The sequence below is a fragment of the Serinus canaria genome, chromosome 20, assembly GCF_022539315.1.
Source record: "Serinus canaria isolate serCan28SL12 chromosome 20, serCan2020, whole genome shotgun sequence".
In the NCBI taxonomy this organism is placed as follows: Eukaryota; Metazoa; Chordata; class Aves; order Passeriformes; family Fringillidae; genus Serinus; species Serinus canaria.
Genome location: NC_066333.1, coordinates 11,364,648 through 11,387,022, shown reverse-complemented (window position 1 = coordinate 11,387,022; position 22,375 = coordinate 11,364,648). Strand labels below are relative to the sequence as shown.

At 44.2% G+C, this 22,375-nt stretch overlaps 3 protein-coding genes across 5 annotated transcripts; 2 read left to right on the top strand and 1 right to left on the bottom strand.

Annotated features, from left to right (window-relative positions):
• Window positions 1–560: 560 nt before the first annotated feature.
• On the top strand, window positions 561–9,146 carry NELFCD (negative elongation factor complex member C/D). Of its 3 annotated transcripts, none has more exons than XM_009093134.4 (15): window positions 562–703; window positions 1,162–1,277; window positions 1,442–1,551; window positions 2,362–2,471; window positions 2,801–2,908; window positions 3,457–3,609; window positions 4,339–4,469; window positions 4,880–5,045; window positions 5,691–5,825; window positions 6,221–6,360; window positions 6,547–6,661; window positions 6,964–7,059; window positions 7,225–7,365; window positions 7,695–7,824; window positions 8,223–9,146. In XM_009093134.4, exons 1-15 carry the CDS (start codon window positions 638–640, stop codon window positions 8,255–8,257), a joined length of 1,752 nt encoding a protein of 583 aa, XP_009091382.3. In that variant the 5' UTR covers window positions 562–637; the 3' UTR covers window positions 8,258–9,146. The 3 variants fall into 3 exon arrangements, with proteins under 3 accessions (XP_030088752.1, XP_009091382.3, XP_050838175.1); XM_050982218.1 differs by lacking the exon at window positions 562–703 and adding an exon at window positions 720–1,069; XM_030232892.2 differs by lacking the exon at window positions 8,223–9,146 and having other exon boundaries at window positions 561–703; window positions 7,695–7,901.
• A 739-nt stretch (window positions 9,147–9,885) lies between these two features.
• Window positions 9,886–14,775, bottom strand: CTSZ (cathepsin Z). The gene is made up of 6 exons (XM_030233482.2): window positions 14,583–14,775; window positions 13,985–14,148; window positions 12,262–12,441; window positions 11,525–11,675; window positions 11,170–11,332; window positions 9,886–10,712 (listed from the first exon to the last, which is right to left on the bottom strand). The coding sequence occupies exons 1-6, from the start codon at window positions 14,717–14,719 to the stop codon at window positions 10,599–10,601; spliced, it is 909 nt and encodes a 302-aa protein (XP_030089342.1). The 5' UTR covers window positions 14,720–14,775; the 3' UTR covers window positions 9,886–10,598.
• A 3,557-nt stretch (window positions 14,776–18,332) lies between these two features.
• TUBB1 (tubulin beta 1 class VI) lies at window positions 18,333–22,312 on the top strand. The gene is made up of 4 exons (XM_009093133.4): window positions 18,333–18,500; window positions 19,821–19,929; window positions 20,092–20,202; window positions 20,323–22,312. The coding sequence occupies exons 1-4, from the start codon at window positions 18,444–18,446 to the stop codon at window positions 21,399–21,401; spliced, it is 1,356 nt and encodes a 451-aa protein (XP_009091381.1). The 5' UTR covers window positions 18,333–18,443; the 3' UTR covers window positions 21,402–22,312.
• The last annotated feature ends 63 nt before the right edge of the window (window positions 22,313–22,375 follow it).

The following is a 22,375-nucleotide window of genomic DNA, read 5'->3' as shown; positions in this document are numbered from 1 at the left end:
CGGGGCTCCCACAGCACCTCTCCTCTGCCCAGAGATGCTCACTTTCTCCAAAGTTACCCCTTTTTTTATTATTATTATTTGTTTGTTTGGGTTTTTTTGGTTTGTCCTCCTGCTTGTCAGTTTTTTTATTCGACCCTAACATCATTCCTATCAACTTGCTGTTGTTCACCCCTCATGCTTCCATGGGAGGCAGGGAGGGAGGGAACGGCTTTTGTCCTGCAGTCAATGAAGAACACATCCCTTGGAGAACATATCTCTTGGGGCAACACATCCCATGGAGAACACATCCCATGGAGAACACATGCCTTGGACAACACGTCCTACGGAGAACACATGCCTTGGACAACACGTCCTACGGAGAACACACCCCTTGGAGCAACACATCCCTTTCTTTCCTCTTCCCTTGCAATTCCCGTCCGATTGCTGCTGCGCCAGGAGGCTTTGCAGGGCGGTTTGGTTTTACATTTCCACCGGTTCTTTCCCCGCTGAGGGGTGTGTGCCCACTACCCGCAGCCCCTCAGAGCCGGCCCTCAGGGGCCCCTCATCCGCCGTCATGCCGGCTCCCGCCCCGCCCCCGCCGCCATTCCGCGGCGCTCCGCCCGTTCCGGCCGCCGGGCAGGGAGGCCGGGCCGGAGCCATGGAGGAGGCCGATTACTTCGAGGGCAGCGCGGCCGAGTGGGGCAGCGAGGCGGACGGGGGCGCGGTGAGCGCCGGGGGGAGCGGGGCGAGGGATGACCGCAGCCCCAGGCGTGTCCCGGAGCAACCCTTGGGCACGGACTCCGAGCGTTCCCCTGGGTCCGCAGCATCCTGCGGGACAATCCTGGAGTATTCCCCGGCAGGGACCCGGAGCGACCCCCGGCAGGGACCCGGAGCGACCCCCTGGCGGGTCCCGGAGCGTCCCCCGGGCCCTCCCGCTCTCGCCGAGGGCGCTCCGGGCTGAGGCGATGGCGCCGGGTGTGAGGGCCGGGGGCCGGGGCTGCGCCGGGCCCCGGGGTTAAACGGGGAAGGCGCTGCTGCTTTTTGTGCCTTCTCCGTTAATAATCGCTGTCTGTCGGGGCGCTGAGCCGAGGTGTGTGTGCTGCTGTGGGCAAAAAGAGCCTGAATATGGGAGTGTGGGGGGAAACGGGACAGGGAGGCTGACCTGACTGTGCTTGTGAACAGCAAGATGATGAGGATGGGGAGGGAGAAGATGATGCCGAAGTTCAGCAGGAGTGCCTGAAGAAATTTTCAACGCCTGATTATATAATGGAACCGTCTATATTTAACACGTTAAAGAGGTGAGTGTGACCTGATGTGTGTTATAGTGTGTTAGAGGTGTCACTTCGTATGGAAATGTGTGCAAATCTATAAATGGTGCTGTTGTTTTCCCGTTAAATTTAGACTTCTATTTATTTTTGGTTTTAATATGACTCAAATAGTTTTTTTGTAATTCTTTCATCAGATATTTCCAAGCAGGAGGATCTCCAGAGAATGTAATTCAGCTCCTCTCTGAAAACTACACTGCAGTGGCACAGACTGTCAATTTGCTGGCAGAGTGGCTCATTCAGACAGGTATGATACAAGATACAGAGTATTATGGGTCTATATTCTGTCAGAAATCTCTGAATTTGTGGCAAATTTGATCATACACAGGAAGTGGATTGTTATAAAGTTGTCATCCTGTATATGGCTAAATCCTTTATAATAATAGGTTTATTCCACTTGGAGAATAATGAAGCAATATGTTGATGAAAGGCCAACAAACTGTGTTATAAAAGGTTTTATAGTTGAAACAGCTGCATAAATTATAGCTTCTTTTTAATTTCATTCAAAGAGCAAGGGTGCTGTTATATAGACAGTATAAGCAGTGTTTTTATCCTGTAATGGAATTAATTATGTAATCGTTATTATATTATCAAAATTATTATACTCTGATTTCCGAAATGTAGAACTACTCATTGCTATTTATGTATTATTTTGTAGAATACTATCAAAGCTACTGATAACCAATATTTAAAAGGATGAACTTCAGTGTGTAGTAATGTAGGTTTGTGCCCCTGGTAATCCCTTTTTTGGTTAAGATACCCCTGCATTTAGCTGTTACACCAGTAACAGTCCTGGGCATTGCTTTTTGTGACTCTGATGAGGAGAGAAAGAGGTGACCTGAGACTCTAAACAGTTCAGTATTTAGGAAAAAGAGGTGGAAAATCTGTAAATCTGTTTCAGTGTGGCTCAGTACCAGAACTGATGGCTCTCCTCTCATCTTCTCTGTGCTGATAAATTTTGGAGTGGTTTCTGTTCTCATTGGAAAGTGTGGGATGCTGCTACTGTGTTCCACTGGACTGCATTGCATCTGCCAAGTGCTTTGTTCCTTCTGTGCAGGTGTTGAGCCAATGCAGGTTCAGGAGACTGTAGAGAACCACTTGAAGAGTTTACTGATCAAGCACTTTGACCCTCGGAAAGCAGATTCCATCTTTACAGAGGAAGGAGAGGTGTGCATGCATCCCTGTTGCTGTCCCTACAGAGGATCCTTCCTAGACACCTTCATCTGATGGAGTGGTGAAGGGAAATTGAACCTTCAAAGCTCTTTGGCTGAGGAACAACTGGTTTCAGAAAACCAGCTCTCCAGCTCTGTCTGACTGGAGTCCTCAGTCCTCAGTTGCATTCCAAATTTCCAAGTTTAGAGAACTCGGAAATTTGGAATGCAACCTCCTTTGTAATAAAGCTCTGTAGAACTACTCACTGGACTGCTGAGAGGTAAAAACCTTGCTTTTTATGATCCTGACAACAAGACATTCTTAAATTTCTTTCTTCTTTTCAGACTCCAGCCTGGCTTGAGCAAATGATAGCACATACCACGTGGAGAGACCTTTTTTACAAATTGGCAGAAGCCCATCCTGATTGTTTAATGCTTAATTTTACTGTGAAGGTACTATGCTTAAGTCTAATTAGTAAGAATATCCATAGAGGGCTAATTGTTCTGGCATCAAATATTAGTTGTGGTCTTGCTTGTGTCTTTTATGTATTCCTGCTAATACTAATTAGTAAAAGTACACCTTGGTGGGAGGACTTGTGCTACAGATTGGAGTAAGTGTAATTTCCCAGTCTGAAGTACTGCTTTTTCAGTTTTTGTTGAGGTGTGGGGGTCTTTTTTTTTTTTTTTTCCTATTTGTTTTCCTTTCATCTCTGTTTGAAAATTCTGGATTTCTGGTGCAATGGAGTCTCAGTTTTGTATCTTTCCATTACAAGAAAAGAATGTTATATTTTGGTGTGCTCTGCTACATTTATTATTATTGTGCTTTATTTTTGCTGCATCTTTATTGGTTTCCTTTTCTGTAGACCACAATATAAATGTGAATTCCAGTCAGTGTATGCAGAGGTGGAATTTAGATTCTCTGTGTTCTTCTAGATTTGTTAGGATATCGGAAATAGAAATGTAAATAACACAAGATTTCTGTGATGTTTTTATTTTTATAGCTAATATCTGATGCTGGGTATCAAGGGGAAATAACCAGTGTTTCAACAGCATGTCAGCAACTAGAAGTATTTTCCAGAGTCCTGCGTACATCTCTGGCAACAATTTTAGATGGAGGAGAAGAAAACCTTGAGAAAAACCTCCCTGAGTTTGCTGTAAGTTTGGGTTTTTTTTTTTTTTTTTTTTCCTTTTTATGTGGAAAAAGAAGTGTTCTGCTTTCCAGTTAGGAGGTACAGATCACTGTGGGATTGTAGCCAATCTTGATGTCCTACAAAAGCTTATGAAGAGAGGGTATATCTGAGTTAAAAGAGAAATTTATGCTTTTTGGTCATTCTGTGACCAAGAATTCTTTGGGTCGCTTATGTGACACTTCTTATATTTATTAAATGGATTGTAAAAAGATGGGTGTAGAACTGTTGTCTTTCACATGTACTTCAAGATCTAAAGATTAGTATTGTCAGTCCCCTGGCAAATGAAAATAATTCTCTTATCATCCACATCAGTGTGAAAGTTGCCATCTGAGTCAACCCAGCATTTCAGTATCCTGAAACAGCACAGTGATTTTCAGCTGACTTTGGACTTCTCTTAGTGCTCAAATACTGCAGAGAAAGTACTGAGCATAAGAAGAATAGATTTTCCTCTCAGTTTTGGAATTTGAGAAATGAGGTTCTCAATTCAGAAATTTCTTCCTGTGTGGTGTCAGTGCTTTTCTGTGTTTTCCTCTTGGCTTTTGGGGTTTTGGCTTTGTTGTTGTTTGCTTTGGGTTTTTCCTTCGCAATTTTGCTGTTTGTTTTTTCCGCTGTTTGCTCTTGCGGCAATGTAATCCCAGAAGGACATGGGGATGTTTCCTTGCTGTCTGGTGAGATTGTGCTGTGCTTTCACAGAAGATGGTGTGCCATGGAGAACACACTTACCTCTTTGCCCAGTCCATGATGTCCATCCTGGCCCAGGAGGAGCAGGGCGGCTCCGCTGTCCGACGCATCGCGCAGGAGGTTCAGCGCTACGCCCACGAGAAGTGAGTGGCACCTGTGGGAGCAGGGAAATGGAGCTCACCACAGCCTGTAAACGCTGCTGGCTTTTGCTCGTCCTTCATCACCTTTCACCAGCAAAGGAAAATCTTCAGCTGCAACAAAGCAGCTCTTGTAGCAGGGCTTGAAGCTGTGGCATAGCAGAAAAGTTCAGTGTTCTGTACCAGAGAGACCTGAAACTGGAAAAGCAAAGACTTGATGTTTCTCTCTATTAAGAAATATCTTTTTATTTTTCTGTCAACATTTTAGGAAATAAGCAAGGCAAACACAGGCCTATTTCTGTAATTACCCTAAGGCATTACATCCCATAGAATATGCCCTGTTGACTCAGTGAGACTTCATCTGAAATGTCTGAATTAAGAAAATAAGTCACTGTGTGTGTTTGCTCTACCTGCAGAGGCCACGATGCCAGTCAGATCACCTTAGCACTGGGTACTGCAGCCTCCTACCCCCGAGCTTGCCAGGCTCTGGGGGCAATGCTGTCCAAAGGAGCTCTGAATCCAGCAGATATCACTGTCCTCTTCAAAATGTTTACAAGCATGGACCCACCTCCAGTAGAACTGGTCAGTATTCACCTGTTTGTAACTTCGGAAACTTATTTCTGTTACAGAAGCACTCGGAAATGGAGTGCCTTGTGCTAAGTGTTGTATGGACACAAAAATTGAATTAGCACTCACTTGTCCCTCTGTAATTGTTAGTAATGTCTAAAAGTGAAGCTGCTACTTGCATTCTGGTTTGCATCAGCTTCATGGTACTTCTGGTGGGATTTTTTAAGTATTCCAAGTTGTGTTTTGACATATAACTAAATTAAAGAACTTTTCCATAGGAGATAAAGATGGCAAGGAATAAAAGGAATTAATTCTTTAAATAAACAAAAAAAAATTCAGAAAAAATCCCCTGGCCACTTTAGCAGTTTGTTATAAATAGGCCTAAATTATACATTTCACGTTTCTCACTGCATTGTTCTAACATGGGTTTTGGTAAGAAAAGGCAAGATTTTGGTACTTTGGAAATATGGTCTGTAACTGATGCCTTTTTTTTCCTTTTTTCTTTCAAAAGTCTGTGTCTCTTTAGAAAACTGTTTGATGTATTCTTAAAGGAAAATGTGTTTATCTTGTTCTATGCAAGGTATATCAAATGCAAAAACTCCATTTTTAGTCACTTCTCATGATTCTCAGGCTCTGATAAAATGTTCTTTCTCTTCACAGATTCGAGTGCCTGCATTTCTGGACCTCTTCATGCAGTCCTTGTTTAAACCAGGTGCTAAGATCAACCAGGATCACAAACATAAATATATCCACATACTGGCATATGCAGCTAGTGTTGTAGAGATGTGGAAAAAGGTAATGTTCACTTCTGTGAAGAATATTCTTTTTTACCTGCAGCAGCCTGCCTCTGCTGAAGAAAATGTATGGTTGTGAAGTCGCTCAGTTTAAAAGAATACATTCAGCTTAGTTTAATTATTTTAATATGAAATGCTTCTGCCTTCAGCTGAGGTGATTAACAAGTGTAGATCCTGATGATCAAACAAAAGTCTGAGTGCACTGAGAATTAAATAAAGCAAACATCCTTGTATGTACTTCAGCTCACTCATAATTAATTCTTCTGAAACTTGCATGTGAGTCTGAATTTTGAGACACAGGATGCAATCCTAGGTTTATTGCAGGTCAAGCTCCTTTCCTTAAATAACAAAAGACATCTGCAACACTTGCATTCCAACTTTGCAATAATTTTGCAGAACAAGAGAGTCAGCATCAACAAGGATGAACTCAAGTCGACCTCAAAAGCCATTGAGACTGTTCACAATCTGTGTTGCAATGAGAACAAAGGGGCATCAGAGCTGGTTGCAGAACTGAGCACTCTCTATCAGTGCATCAGGTGAGCAGAGAGGCTGGGAGTCTCTCATGACTCATGAATCCTGTCTTTCACACACAACTTGTCTTCCTTGGGTGGCAGACCATGCTTTTCTGTGCCAGTGGAAAGTGATGGCAGATTACTTTGGGTTCCTAATAAAACTTCCATTTATTTTTCATGCTGCTGTGCTAAAGTGATGTCTCTCTGTAGGTTCCCAGTGGTGGCTATGGGTGTGTTGAAGTGGGTGGACTGGACAGTGTCAGAGCCACGGTACTTCCAGCTGCAGACTGATCACACCCCAGTTCACCTGGCACTGCTGGATGAGGTAAGAGTGTCTGGACATTGTGCTGGAGAGCAAGAACAGTTCTGGTTCTTGTGTAACACTGACTGCCTGTCGTTTGCAGTAAGGCAGTAAATATGCAGAGATGAATCTATTCTGAGTAAATTGTTTGGTTTTGTCAGCTCAGCATTATTTATGCCAGGAAAACTTGGGCATTATAGAAAGAAATGATGGAATGCTTTTGTAAATGAATTTCTGTCTGGCACTGAACATCAATGTAAACTTGTCTGGTGAATTGTGTTTTAAATTACAGTTCTGAGCATCTCACTTTGCTGTGTTGTTTGCAGATCAGTACGTGCCATCAGCTGCTTCATCCCCAAGTTCTGCAGCTTCTTGTCAAGCTCTTTGAAACAGAACATTCTCAGCTGGATGTGATGGAGCAGGTGATACTCAGAGGATATTCAGTATTTTTTGTTACTTCACATCTGTTGCTCCTTTTGCTCTCACAGCAGGGTTAATGTAGAAGTGGTTAAAATGTAGCACAGCAGATATTGAATTAATAAAAGTGCACACTCTGAAGTGTTGGCTCTTCCTCCCTTCCCCATCAGCTGGAGCTGAAGAAGACTCTCCTGGACAGGATGGTTCACTCGCTGAGCCGAGGCTACGTCCTGCCCGTCGTCAGCTACATCCGCAAATGCCTGGAGAAGCTGGACACCGACATCTCCCTCATCAGATACTTTGTGACAGAGGTCAGCAGCAAAAACTGTTTACTGAAGTCTAGGGATCAAGTTTGAAATCTGCTCCATGTGTTTTGGATATTCAGAAATGCTTCAAGTCAGGTCAGAGTCTGAGCAATGTCTCAGTGTTCACCAGATGTGATTTGGTCCTACTGATCCTGACTTCTGGAAGTAACAAGGTACTCATGGAGCACCCTGAGAGTACATAACTGATTACTTGCACTTGAGACCTCTTGTTCTCCATCCAACTGCTTGTATGCTTCCAAGACTGATATATGAATTAAATATTGTTCCCTCCTCCCCCTGTAAGTACAAGAATCATCAGTTTTTGTTTGTTTCAGGTGCTCGATGTGATTGCTCCTCCATATACCTCAGACTTTGTACAGCTTTTTCTTCCAATCTTGGAGAACGAAAGTATTGCAGGCACTATAAAAACAGAAGGTGAACATGATCCTGTCACAGAGTTCATAGGTAAGTCACGTTTATTCCTTGCATACCTGCTTCCATTTGTGTCTGTTACAACTTGCAAATAATGTTTAGGAGGAAGATTGCTAAATATAGGAATGCCTGCCAGCTATTTTCACAGACAACTTCCCTTTTAGGGGCCTGTGTTTAGCAATTTTCCTGTGATCAAGAATCTGTGGGTAGTAGTGGGGAAAGTGAAGATAAATACTGCTTTTTGGGAACTATCACTGCAGCAAGGAAAGGAAGGAAAGTTGTCTGTCATAATATGATACTCCATCCTAAACCAGAAACATCTGTCCAGACCCTAAAAGCCTAATTATTTACATAATGCAGAAATCCATATGCAAATATATAAATCAGAATCATTGTAACATACTGAACAGTGTCTTTCTTCTCCTTTTCAGCTCATTGCAAATCTAACTTTATTATGATGAACTAAGCAGTGGAAAATATCAAGAATGCAACCAGAGCTCATGATCACTGCTTTGCCATGCTCTCCACCTGTGAGATTCTGTAACTGGGGGGGAAAAAAAACCAACAAAACCAACAACCCTAAAACAAGGAGGAAGAGGCTGAAGGGCATTTGCTTGACTTGCATGGTGACCTTGAAATTCTTAACCAGAGGACTGTTTATGTTTTTTATCAGAGAACTGTTAATGTCATTTGGAAAGTGGAATGACACCAAAGGTCTTTCTCTTCTTGCACAAATCAGTACAAATCAATGTTCTGAAGAGGATGGATAGCAAGAAACAGATTTATTTGAAAGAACTTGCAGAATTTGTCACTGTTTCTTTGTGTAATAAACAAAATATGAAGAATGGGTAAGGTAATTCCTACTAAAAACACTTTGCAGATAGTTCTCTGGAAGTGTCTTGAATGCTCTAGGCTTTGATATTGCAAGCTGTAAGAAATAGGAATTTGTGGATTTGCTCTGGGCCTGCAGCACAAAAGCCCTAATGGCTGTTCCTCCCCTTTGCATTATTTTAGAATTCTAAATATCCTACATGAAAATAAAAAATGTGTTTGGTGTAACACAAGAGGAGTTGCAACAGCCAAGGTTAGTTTTGTATTAAGAGAGGAATTCTGTGTGAGTGTGTTACCTTTCAAAATCTATTTTTTGCTAAATAGATGCATCAGATGTTTCTGGTAAGTTTCATTACCGTGTCATTACTGTCCCAAAATATGAAATGTGTGCCCAAATTTCATTACTGCTTGTTGTGGCTTTGTTTTTATACTGATGTCTACTCTGTCCTGGCTGCTGCCAAACTGTGGGAGAACACCCAACAATATAACTTACCTTTAAATAAAGGTGTTTGTTCTTTTCCAGAGATGTCTTTCAGTTTCATTATGACTCGTTCTCTCTGTTCATTGGGCTGAATTCCTCTTTACACCCCTCACTTTTAAACAAAATGTAATTTTGGTGAACAAACAAGCACATTTTGCTCCTCAAAGTACATCTGTTTTCTGAAGAACCTGCCTTCTAAAAGACACTGGAACTCTAAGTCCAGATGGATGTAAATTTAAAAAGGAAATCACCTGAAAAAAGCAAAAGTTGCTTCTGTAGAGGCTGTTTTGAACTTCCTTGCTTATCTTTGAATAGAAAATTTATATTATTCCAGCTAACTCTCATCATTTAAAATTTGCCTGACAGCTAGTTTTTGTGATTTAAGTAAACTGTAGAATTAACAGCAGAAATTATTCACCCTATAGAGAATAAATTTAAGATACAGCCATGTACAAGCTCTTGGTGATAATTAAGAGCAGTTGCTCTGTGTCCATGCAGCTTTGCCAGCAGTTTAAACAAGGTTTATTTTTACCTTCCTGTGTTCAGCTTGGTATCACTTCCTCTAAACAGTTCCTCTGTAGATAATTTTTAACTTGTTAAACCTTTTGTGATGCTGTGATCAGTGCTTTCACAGGATCCTGTTCACACCCAGTTGCTGTCTGAACCAGCACCCTTGCTGTATAAAATTGTCCATCAGGCCTTTCACAAGACAAAAACCAGTGAAAGCAGCACCATCCACGTGGAGACAACCACACAACTCTTATAATAAATACCCAGTCATGTAAGAGAAAAAGTCTGTTTATTAAATCAGTTAGCAATGCCAGGTAGTTACATCTGATATGGCACTGATTTGTCATATTAGTGAGGAGGTCAGGGTTATGGCAATTTATGTTTTCCCTCTTTAGGAGAAAAAGGGCACAGTCACATATTAAAGCAAGAAATTTGAGCAAAGACAAGACTAATCAAGTAAAAAGTGTTTAAACTGTCTTTTGGTTAAAGTAATTCCCATTATATCATTTTGGTGGATAAAAGCAACTTCATTATTTAACAATCCCAACACCACTGTTTCACCAGGAGGACAAGAAAACAAGGTTTAATATTTTTAATTTATCATGTCCAGACTTATCATGGCTTTTGCATCATTGCAAGAGATTTGATAGTACTGTCACATAATTTAAAGAAGCTCTAGACCCAAATATTGAGTACACTTTTCCAGTACATCTACATGATTCATATTTATAAAAATAGATATTTACATGTACAGGATCTGTGATTCAGTCAGTGTGATTTTAATACTGTGCATCAAGGTAGACAACTCCTTTATGGGTGAAGTAAAATTAGGGCAGTTCTGGATTTTCGAAGGCATTGTGTGTTTTGCAGAACTGCCTGATGGTGTTGAACTGTGAAGGAGTCTTAGGCTATTTTCCTTTAAACAAGAAGAGGTTGTGCTGGGAAGCTTCCAAAGTACCTAAACACAAAGCTGTACCATGCAGAATCAAGGCAGTATAGGATCTCCATATGCACAGTCCTCTTCAATAGCCAGATTGTAGTCTGCTCCTCTTCCACCCTTGTAGGCACTGGTCACAATCCTCAGCCACCCTCTTTCACCCTGTAAAGGATTGAATTTGCATTGTAAATTAGGAAACACAGCTGTAGAAATTGTGTTGGTGAGTCTGTTCTGTCTGCCAAATATGAGTGGTTTAGGTGAACGGAGGAATTCACTCAAGCTGAAGCGTAGCCCTGGAGTCATGGGGCAACCTGCTTTGGTGAATTTACATCCCACTCATCCAGTCCAGGTACGTGACTGGATTTTTGCCTACAACTAACAGCAATTTCCAGTTGCCCGTAACAGGAGCTGCACATCCTTGAAAGGTAGAATTTGGGATAGAGCTGAAAGTTGTTACTCAAATAACTTCCAAATACTCTTGTCTTCAGATTGGCTGGGTGACATTTTTAAACTGACAGTCTAGTTCAAAGGAAGCTTCAGTTTTATATCCACAGGCTGTAGTTTTGCAAGTGACAAAGCCCACCCTCCAAAGCCCAAAGTGTGGTGCCTGTCTCCTTACCCAGGGCTCACCCCAGGAGTTACGAACTATCCAATATTCTGTCCCGTTTTCCACACCCCAGCCAGCCACAGACACGATGTGATTCACTGTAGGGGAGGGGTTGTACTCTGTGTACAGGCCCCCTGTGTAGGCATCCAGCTTTTCAGTAGCCATTATGCCACAGCTGCAAGAAAACAGAGAGAGGAGGTTTCATACAAGGGAATCAGGAAAGGGGCCTGACTAAAAACCAACTGGTCTTCTTGTATTTTAACTTCTGATCTCAGTTTATAAACTACAGTCTGCACGTTAGAGCAGAGCTGCTGACACGTGCTAGAGTGAAAATGTACACTGAGTTTCATGTATCTTTTTTTTTTACCTAATTGGTCCATTAGTGTAGATTTCTGCCATCATTTTTTCTCTTCCACTGACAGACCCATAGTCAGCAACTTTCCAGAGAGTGTAGTTCTTGATCACATGGCATTCTCCAAAAGTGACACAAGTTCCACACTGGTTGAACTTCTTGCACTCTGCAAAACAGAGGTGAGATTACAACTGAAGGTAATCTGCAGGAAGGTGCTTTTCTTCAAGTGAAGTGATTGTAGGGCACTGAGCTTTTATAATTTAATTGAGGCAGCTATTAATAACTTCAAAGTAATTATTAATATATATTCTCTCTAGTGAACTCAATTATTTTCTGGAAACATTTAAAGTCCCTATTATCACTTACTGTTCTTTATTTCACAGGTATAAATACTTTGTTGAGGACATAGAGAAACTATTCCAGTCATATATGACCAGTCAAAGGTTCATTTTCTCCTTTGTTCAGCTTGAGGTGACACTTGTAAATATTTCAGTACAATAGAGATTGTGTGTCACAGATTTAAGAGATTAAGTTAAAACAATTCAGCTGAGCAAACTTGCCTGAGCACGATTTAGTGCTACAGTGTCTGTCTGGAGCAGGAGATACACACACACAGGCCTGTAAAGAAAACCTGTTCTGTCAGTCAAACAGCAGGAACCAGTACTCTGAAAACCCAAAATATATCTTTTTTAAATACACTAAGATCTGCTAAACCTGGGAAGAAACCCTTCAGCAAAGCAGAGCCATCCTACTTTGATCCTTGGCTTGGTAGTTGTTGCAGGTCTCGTCGGGGATGCCGTGGTCGTGGGCGTACCTCCAGACCCCAGAGTGGTCCCCACCCTCACAGGAGCCAGCATCAGCACAGTCAATGACATTCTGCACAGACAGGTAGGCAGAGGGCCAGGCCCCTTTCCTCTTGATGTTGATTCGGTCTGTAAGGATAAGAAACTGGAGTTTGTTGCTGGAATACCTGGGTGGCTACACATTGCAACTGGTTTTGAAACTCTCTCCTCTTCATTGAACCTGTCACTGGGGGCAGACAGCTGCACTTGTGGTTGGAAAGGCTCTGCTGTCTGCAGTGAGGAACACAGCGTGACCTAATTCAAACCAGAGGCTGAGTTATTATTGTGGGTTTCCATTAGGGGCTTTTTTTCCATTAAAGACTCAGCAAAAACATGGAGATGAGTAAGATCTGTCTAAAACCTTGAAGAGCCCTAGACCTCTTTTAATTCTAGCTACAGCTTCGGAAAACTTCCAGATCTGTTTCCTGACTTGGACAGTGAAGAGTTTTCAAATACACATCTAAAACCAGCTCTGAGCAGCATCTTTTACAGTAGATATTTATGTATAAGCCCATGCATAAACATAAACCTATGGAGCTCAGGCTGCTGGCTCTGTGTGACAGTCTAAATGCAGGAGAAAGCTTTCAGAGTTACCTCCTTGCTGTTACATCTCACTGCCATCTCAGACAGGCACCACCACCCTGCTGCCTTCTTTTGTCAGAAACAACAAGCTTACTTGGCAGAAAAGCTTCCTGACAAGTATTTATAAACTGCTTTTCTGCATTAACAGTCTTAACTGATGCCACTGTAGTACTTTAAATCCTATTAGTACCAACAACATTCAAATAAACGGAGCTATCATCCCAGCCTGATCTTCCTGCAAGTTGCTGTGTTTTACCATGCCAGTACTTCACTCCATCCTGGCAGGTGTCACACATGTCCACATCCTTGTATGCTGCATGATTCCTGCTGTCTGCTCACACCTGCCTTGTCTTCCCTCTTCTCCCCAGTTCCCTCTGTTTCTCCTTCACAGCCTCCCTGTGCAGGTGGTGCTTCTCCAGCACGAATCTGTTGCATGCAAATCTCACATTCTCTCCACAGCCACTACTTCTCTATCAGTATCAAACCAGTACTTCCCCTTGACTAAAAAAAAGGCTGAAATCAGACTTATGTGTCTGCTGTGGTTCATGCAATGACAGGGCTCCTGCAGCAAATACCCCACAAGAGGCACCTTCTTTCATTTCCTCATTCCCAGCATGGCTGGAGAGCCCCTGCTGTAGTGAGGTACCAGGAGACCTGACAACTCTTTTGCATCTGCTGCCATCAGCACACCTCTGAGGGGAGGGCAGAAACCCCAGCTCTTACCCCAGGACCTAAAGAGCAGTTTGGGAGGAGCTATGGCCACATTCCTTCTGCAAACAGGTTTTTAACCACACACCAGCATTCCCACCTTGCTGCCCTTGGACGAGGTGGAGACAGCCTTAGTCTGGTTGCTTTTTCTATTGAAACCAACCCTCCTTGCCTTCAGCTTGGGCATTCCCACTGTTCTGGTGTATTCATAGACATCTCAGACTGGTTTTGCTGCGTTAGTCACTGCAGTGATTTAGCACCTTATACCAGCTGTCAGTAAACTGAACCTAAACTTCCTTGGCTTCCCAAAAACTCCCGATTGCAGCGGGGAGTCCGAGGGTACCTGCCAAGGCGCTGGTGCTGCCGTGGGCCCAGCAGGAGCCGCAGTACTGAGGGATGTGCTGGTTCCGAGTGGTGCTGGCGTAATTCACCCCATTCACGTTCCTCCAGTCCCAGCTCTGCGGCAGCGCCGACACGTCCAGGTACTCGTGCGGGCGGGGGTAGGTCCTGCGGGGGGACGGGACGAGGAGATAGCGCCGGCATCCCCCGGAGCAGGGCGGGCGGGTGTTATTAAAAAAATAAATTTAAAAAAAAAAAAAAAAAAAAAAACCAAAAAAACCCAAACAAACAAAGAAAAAACCACACCACCAAAAAAGCCGAAAAAAACCGGGGAAAAAAAAAAAAAATCACGGATTCCACCGAGTTTCGTAACGAGCCCGTGAGTGTCCGCTGGCGTCACGTGACCGCTCCGGCCCCGCGGTCTCGTGACCGCCCCCCCCCACCCTGGACCCCGGCACGGCCGGAGCGGCCCCGGAACCTCCGAACCCCCCCGGGCACCCCCGAAATCCCCCGGCCATCCCCGAACCCCGGCTGTGCCTGCCCAGCCCTCCCCAGCGCTCCTCTCGGCCGTGCCACCCGGGGCACACGGGAGCGAAGCCCACCTGAGGCCGGGCGCCGTGCGCGGCCCCGGGCGGTAGCATTGCTGCCCTTCCCTGAAGTAGAGCCCAGCGAGGGCGGGCGGGCAGAGGCAGCCGCAGAGCAGCAGGAGCGGGATGAGGGGCTGCAGCGGCGGGGCCATGCTGGGACGGCGGCGGCTGCCGGGCTGCGGCCGCGCCGGGGTTTGAGGGCGGCGGGCGGGGAGGGGAGGAGCGGAGCGGAGGCACGGGCGGGGCCGGGCCGGGCCGGGCCGCGCTCACCTGCGGCGGGCGGGGACAGCGGGCCGGCCCTGCCCCCTCCTGGGTGCCCCCTCTGCGTGTCTGCTGGAGCTCTTGGGGACGAGGAGCAAACTCAGATCCCGCCGTCCCAGCCCCCAGTGACTCTTCCAGCTCAAAAATTCGGTCACATGGGTTGTGATTGTGTCTGGGACAGGCCCTGTCACAGGTTTCTTCACCTTTGGCCTAACACATCAGCATTGTGCTAGACTGGGGCCAGCGACTGTGACTGGGTTTTTTTTATTATTTTGTTTCGTTCTTGTTTTTTTCCCTAGTCCCAAGTTCTGGATTTCTCAAGCCCTTTAATGCTACAATTAGCAAAGGAACACAGGGCCGTGTCCCATTTTCTAGGCTGCTCCTTAGGGTTTGAACATCTGAAAGTTCTTCATTATTTGCTAGAAGATTCAGTCAATAGTAAAAATAGTTTTCTAATTTTCCTGCAGAAGCTTCTAGTGACTGTGTGAATGGACTATCAGTCTTTTTTGCATGCATTAGCTGGAAGCTTTCATGTTTGATAAACAGGTTTAGTAAACCATAGACAGTTCTCCCCTCCTACCTTCTCTTCCTTGGCTTTCAGCACTTTTTGTAGAGGGCCTGAGGTTTATTAGCTCCACACTGTGAATAAACTGAGGCACAGAGAAGCAACACACCAAAAGGAAGAGCAGAGCAGGAATGGAGCCTGTGAGTTGGATGCAGTGGTTTTGGTATCATTCTTAAGGGTGATTCAGCTGGCCCAGGTTAGTTAAGACTTGCATCAGCTCGTCTGGTAGCCATTCACGTCTCTCTCTCCCAGTCTCTTCCTCACCTATTATAGAAGAACTGATAGGATTATCTGATGGCCTGTAGGCAGGCTTATCTCAAACTGAATAGGCTTTGCCCTCAACAATCTTCTCTGCTACTCTGAAAAGCCAGCTCCTCCCAAGCAAACCATTAAAAAGAGTATCCCAGAATGCCTCCTTGCACATGCATGTTTATTGGGGGTAGTGTTAAAAAACCCCAAAAATCAACCAAGGAAACAACAACAACAAAAAGCCCAGGAACCACAAAAACCTGGCATCTTTGTGGTCTCAGCTCAAGCCCATCAGCAGGGCTGTGGTATCTGGAAGCAGTGGGCAGCCTGATAATAGCCACAGTGGGACAGCTGCACTAGCTGTGCCCAGTGCCAGCCTGCTCCTAATCTCCCCGGTGCCAAAAGGCCCTGTGAGCTGCCCCATCCAGCACAGCCCCTCTCTCCCAATGCCTCTCTCTGCTAATCTGCAGCTGCACATGTGCCAGGGCAGTGCTGGGAAGAGCCTCGGGTGTTAACAGACTTGGGGCTTCTCTGGGCTGAGCAGGGACTGCAGCTAAACCTCCACAGAATCAGCCCCTCCTCGGCCAGGCTTGGATAAAGTCAGACTTGGAGGTTCACAGAAATGCAGATGGGGAGGAGAGGGAAAAGAGGCCCAAGCCCACAAAGCATCTCAGCTGCCTGCTGTCATGTGCCAGAATTTTTAAGGCTCTATAGGGAAGCTCTTCAGAGGAGGCACATGATTCTAGAGAGCTATTTTCAGCAAGAGGAAAAACCCCTATTGAGTGATTGTCTATTTCTTTTGCTTCCCTTTCCCCCTTTCCCTGTGAGATGTGCTCGGTGAATATATTTATTGCTGAAATTATTTTGTCAAATTTTTTGGACAGTGAATTAGCCCCTTCAGCCTCTTCCTAAGCTGTGTCTATTGTGATACATTGCATATTTTTAATTTATATTTGCTTATATTTTTATTATATTAATATGAATGTATATATTTTATATTGTATTTATTTAGTATTTGTTTGAATAGACATTTTATCAATGTCTATTCAGAATGCAGCAGTTGAATATAAAACTCAGATGTGCATTACTGCTCTTAGTTAAGGATGGTTGGAGAAAACAAGTATGAAATGTGCATAAATAAAATGAAATATGCTTTTAAAGTAAATGTCCAAATAACCTTTTCAGAATTTTCTTAGGGAATGGTATAAGATATCCAAAGCTATTGTGAGAAATATTGTGACGATATTGGGACAATGTGGCAATGGACCAGAGTGTTTTGTGTGTCCTGCTGGGTAAACTGGCTTAGAGAATACTTATCTTTTGGAAAATGATAAATGATTGTGTTTTAAGGGAACAAAATGAATCTACCTACATTTGAAGTCCTCCTTTTATTGCTCCCTAAGCAGAATGCTCATAGCATGGCAGAGGATGATGGATGTTTGCTCTCTATTTTTTAAAATGCACTTCTGGTGCTGAGCTGTGTGTCAGGAGCAGTTGTCTGTTCCTTCATTGGCTGGTGGGGGAAGTGGAAGTCATCAAGTGGAGGGGAAGCCTGGAATAAGCTGATTTTTCTTCTGGAACCATATGGAAGCTCAGAAACCCCTTATCTCTAGCAACCCATGAAGTGGTCAAGTAGTTACTTCAGTGAGTCAAGCCCTTCCTCTGTCACCATTTTATGCTGAATAGTTTTAAGGTGCTTTCCAAATTATAGTTCCTTTCCCCATCCTTAAAAGGAACCCTAGCAAAGCAGTGACAGTCATTTGACATGTCATGAAACTGCTCTAGGGTTCCACGAGTCATTTTACCCTGGGTTTCTGCTGCTCAGTGATACTGGTGCTGGTTATCAGCAGCCAAACATGACTGTGCTGTGTTTTGTTCTGCCTCACAGCACTTCCTTCAGCACAGGGAGATGTTTCACTCAGTGAATGTTACAGTTCACTTCAGAGAGCTTCAGTGAAATGGGGTTTTCATCTCTAGCATTTTCCTGGCAAGCACATCTGAGATATAAGAAATTAAGAAATATTAGAAATAGTGTATTTCTTAATGTCAGGAAATGAAGAGAGAGAGAGAGAGAGATAACTGTGCAAGTTAGTCACAAGTTAATTCAAGTTTTGGCTAAATATGATGGATTCCTATAAGTATTTAGTGTCCATGCATCACTGAGGGTTCAGTGTTATTTTTATGTGTTACAAAGTATTTTTTGTTCCTGCTCCTGTTCCACTCCTTCATGCAGTCAAACATCAGGAATAATGCTTGTTAGTGAACTGGAGTTTGCCTTGCAATCCTGCTTACAAGTTGTTACCATTTTTATTATGGGTGTTGTCCTCTATGACTCATATGATGCTAAAATTTAAATTATGTGGCAGAAGCACATGTGTTTAATAAATTAAGATCACTCACTTTGGGCTATAATCTCTACATATGCACATATATTTGTATATATATTATGTCTAATATAAAATAATGCACCACAAACAGAATATGCACATATATGCATGTGCCACAGTGCTGCACAGAGAGCTGGGAAGGGTGCATGTGACAGTGCTGCTTTCCAAGGCACTCGGTGGTGCACCTGTGCTGCTGTACCTGTACCCAGGCAGGGAGAGGCCCTGGGCTCCTGGTGCAGAGCCTGGGGCTGGCTACTCCCCTGGCTGGCTGAGTGACACTCCCTGGGGTATAAAAGGGCCCCTGGGCCGGGCTGTGCTGGGTGTAGCTGATAGAGCAGCAGGCACAGGGCTCGTTCTGGGGAGCTGCAGAGCCTGGGTGAGGTTGTAGCCACTGGCAGGTCTGAGCCACACAAAATGCGTGAAATCGTGCACCTGCAGATTGGCCAGTGTGGGAACCAAATTGGATCCAAGGTAAGGTCTCTTTTCAATGCTGGTTATTGGCAGGAGATCAGAGGTAGCAGGTCACACGTCATCAGTGGATGGGGACTTCTGGGGGAACAAGTGCCTTGTAACTCAGTGGGGAGAAGCACATCATGGTAGCAGGGAACATGAGTATTTTGGTATGAAAGGCAAAAGCTGGATTTGCTCCTCATGCAACGTTTGATGTTCATTTGCAATAACAGGGGCACCAGAGCATTCCTGCTGGGATTTCTGTTCCCAGGAATACTCTACAAGATACTAGGGCAAGTGACAGAGCCAGTAATTCCAGGGCTATGAAGTTGTGTTGCTGGTAGTTTAGCTCAGCCATGCAGCAGCTCTGCCACATTTTATTCTTAAATATCACAGAATTATACAATGGCTTGGGTTGGAAGGGGTTTTGAAGATCATATGGGATCATATTAATCAACAGCATAACCTGTGTTAGAGTGTAGAATGACACAAAGTGTCACTGGCCTCCTGTGAGACAGGTATCATTTGGATTATTTTTGTGTAGCTCAAACACTGGCATGCTGTGACATAGGGAGTCGTCACTATTGCTGACTTTCTGGACTAAGAGTAAAATTACCCCTCAATTACTATACTGTGTGATGTCCATCCTTTTTTTAAATTGATAAGTATTGATTCCTTTTAATGGAACATGAAGCATGGAACATGCACCTGTTGACAGTGGTGTATTTGTACTCTCTCAGAATGGGACTGGATGCTAACTCAGGAGAGCTTTAACATTAGAATAGCCTGGTCATTACAGTGGGTGGGTGTGTCTGCATGAACACTGCTGTGGCTGCTGCCCAGATAAGAGCCCAGCACAAGAGCACATCCATATGAGTGTCAAGATAGGACATTTAGGACCAGCAGCTGTTTGTGGAAAGACTTGCTCACGTACAAATTTGCCTGTGCCATCTTTGTTGTTCCACGGTCCTACTTGTGCATGACAGCACTCAAAGCAACTCTCCCTAATCCACACCCTCACAACCTCTTTGTTAAGTTCATACTGAGAAGTAACTGTCATTTAAAATTCTAAACTAACATCAATTTTATTTTACTATAAAGAGAACAAATCGAGGGCCTCCACCTATTAGTGCACAGGTCATAGCTAAGCAGCATAAATAGTCTGTTAAAGTTTTCCCTCGAATTTGTTTGGGAGGGGCAGAGAAGGATCCCTGTTCTGACCTGGTAAGTAAATGGCAGAGCATCCCCTGCTTCAGGCACAGTTTCCAGAGCTGGTGCTCTAAACACACGCTGAAAATAAATAAATCATTCTCAGTGTGTTGTACCTCTTTCCTTTTGCAGTTCTGGGAGGTGCTTGGTGAGGAACATGGGATTGACATCACTGGAAACTACCGTGGGGATTCACCACTGCAGCTGGAGCGAATTAACGTGTACTTCAATGAGGCTTATTGTAAGTGCTCAGCAGAGCCAACAGGGAGGGTAAAAGAAGTACCTAAAAAACCCACAAAAAGCCTAAACCACTCTAGGTGGATTGGACGTTCCAGAGTGTATTGTAAACCTGTTTCTTTGACCACTAGCAGTAATTATTTGCATTAATTTTGTTTTGTTCCAGCCCATAAATACGTGCCCCGTTCCATCCTGGTGGACCTGGAGCCTGGGACGATGGACAGTGTCCGGTCCAGCAGAATTGGGCCCCTCTTTCGACCTGACAACTTTATCCATGGTATGCACAGCACACTGCCAGCAAACTGACTGCAGGCAGCTGTCCCTAAAGGACCTTGGAAGTCCTTCAAAAATTCTCCCGTAAACTTTGTGGCTGTTCTTTCTGTAATTCTGTTCACAGGTAATTCAGGTGCTGGCAACAACTGGGCCAAGGGCCATTACACAGAAGGTGCTGAACTGATTGAAAACGTCATGGATGTGGTCAGGAACGAGTGTGAGAGCTGTGACTGCCTTCAGGGGTTCCAGCTCATCCATTCCCTTGGTGGTGGCACGGGCTCAGGCATGGGGACGCTCCTCATCAACAAGATCAGAGAGGAATATCCTGACAGGATCATGAACACCTTCAGTGTTGTGCCCTCCCCCAAGGTGTCCGACACAGTGGTGGAGCCGTACAACGCCATCCTCTCCATCCACCAGCTGATAGAGAACACGGATGAAACCTTTTGCATTGACAATGAAGCTCTGTATGATATATGCTTCAGGACATTAAAGCTCACCAATCCCACCTATGGGGACCTCAACCACTTGGTGTCCCTCACCATGAGCGGCGTCACCACCTCGCTGCGTTTCCCCGGCCAGCTGAACGCGGATCTACGGAAGCTGGCGGTGAACATGGTGCCCTTTCCTCGCCTGCACTTCTTCATGCCCGGCTTTGCCCCGCTGACAGCTCGGGGCAGCCAGCAGTACCGGGCCCTGACGGTGCCAGAGCTCACCCAGCAGATGTTCGACGCCCGGAACATGATGGCAGCCTGCGACCCCCGCCGCGGGCGCTACCTCACCGTCGCCTGCATCTTCAGGGGCAGGATGTCCACCAGGGAAGTGGACGAGCAGCTGCTGTCTGTCCAGACCAAGAACAGCTCCTACTTTGTGGAGTGGATCCCTAACAATGTCAAAGTGGCCGTGTGTGACATCCCACCGCGAGGGCTGAAGATGGCAGCCACGTTTATTGGCAATAACACGGCCATCCAGGAGCTCTTCATCAGGGTGTCCGAACAGTTCTCGGCCATGTTCAGGAGGAAAGCCTTTCTCCACTGGTACACGGGGGAAGGCATGGATGAAATGGAGTTTTCTGAAGCAGAAGGTAACACCAATGACCTCGTGTCCGAGTACCAACAGTACCAGGATGCCACTGCAGACGTAGAGGAATTTGAAGAGGTAGAAGTGGAAGCAGAAGCCAAGCCAGAAAAGGAAGCAGAGTAACAAATATCAAAACATTCTCCAAATGAGCCTGTTCACATTCACTAAAGACAAAGCAATAGCCATCATCTGCATACCCAAATTAACACATTTCTTCAGAACTTCTGTGCATCTGGCCAAGTATATCTGATATTTCAACACAGTGCTTTTGAAATTAATGGCAGCTCTGCTTTACTGTCTTAAACAACTGTTGAGATCGAATCTCTCCAAATCCAATCCACTGTGGACACATTCTCATACCAGCCTTTCCTGTAAATGGATTCACTTTTAGAATATAATCACCAGATACTGAATGTACTATACAGCCACTGTGCCTGTGTATATAGATCAGGATCTTAAGCAATAGCAACATGTGCTGTCAGCTCATCACATTTATTTATTCTCAGGTAAACACAGTCCCTGCTGATTGTGAACTCGTTACTGTTTTAGGATCATGTGCACATCTCTGAGGCCTCCAAGGCAGTGACTCTTACCACTCCACAGACTGATGTAGATCTGCAGAAACAACAGGAGGCAAATGACTGAATATGCACATTCTTATTTTATGAGTACTCTAATTATTCTATCACATTGCTGGCTTATATTATTGCAGAGCTTGCATTCATTATCATGGTGTGGTTTGTTTCTATTTCTAACTACAGGTTGAGTTACATTAGCACACTAAGTTGTGACATTGTATAAAAGTTTTGGTGTGGTATTTTTTTTCCTAGGTACTAACTACTGTAAATTTTTTTCCAAACATTCAGTACAACAAAAATGACATAGAATGGTTTGTAGTTTGTTAATATAAATTCTATGGCAGTCACTAAAACGAAATCTTATTTTGCTTTCATTAAAAAAAATTTCTTGCCATCACAGGTGCCTACTTAATGTATTTATAATATTCTTTTAAATAAAGATTATATACCATTCTATGGAAGTTTTGTACTTGAAACATTTGATAGACAACACCCCATAGTTTATTCTTGAAAGAACTA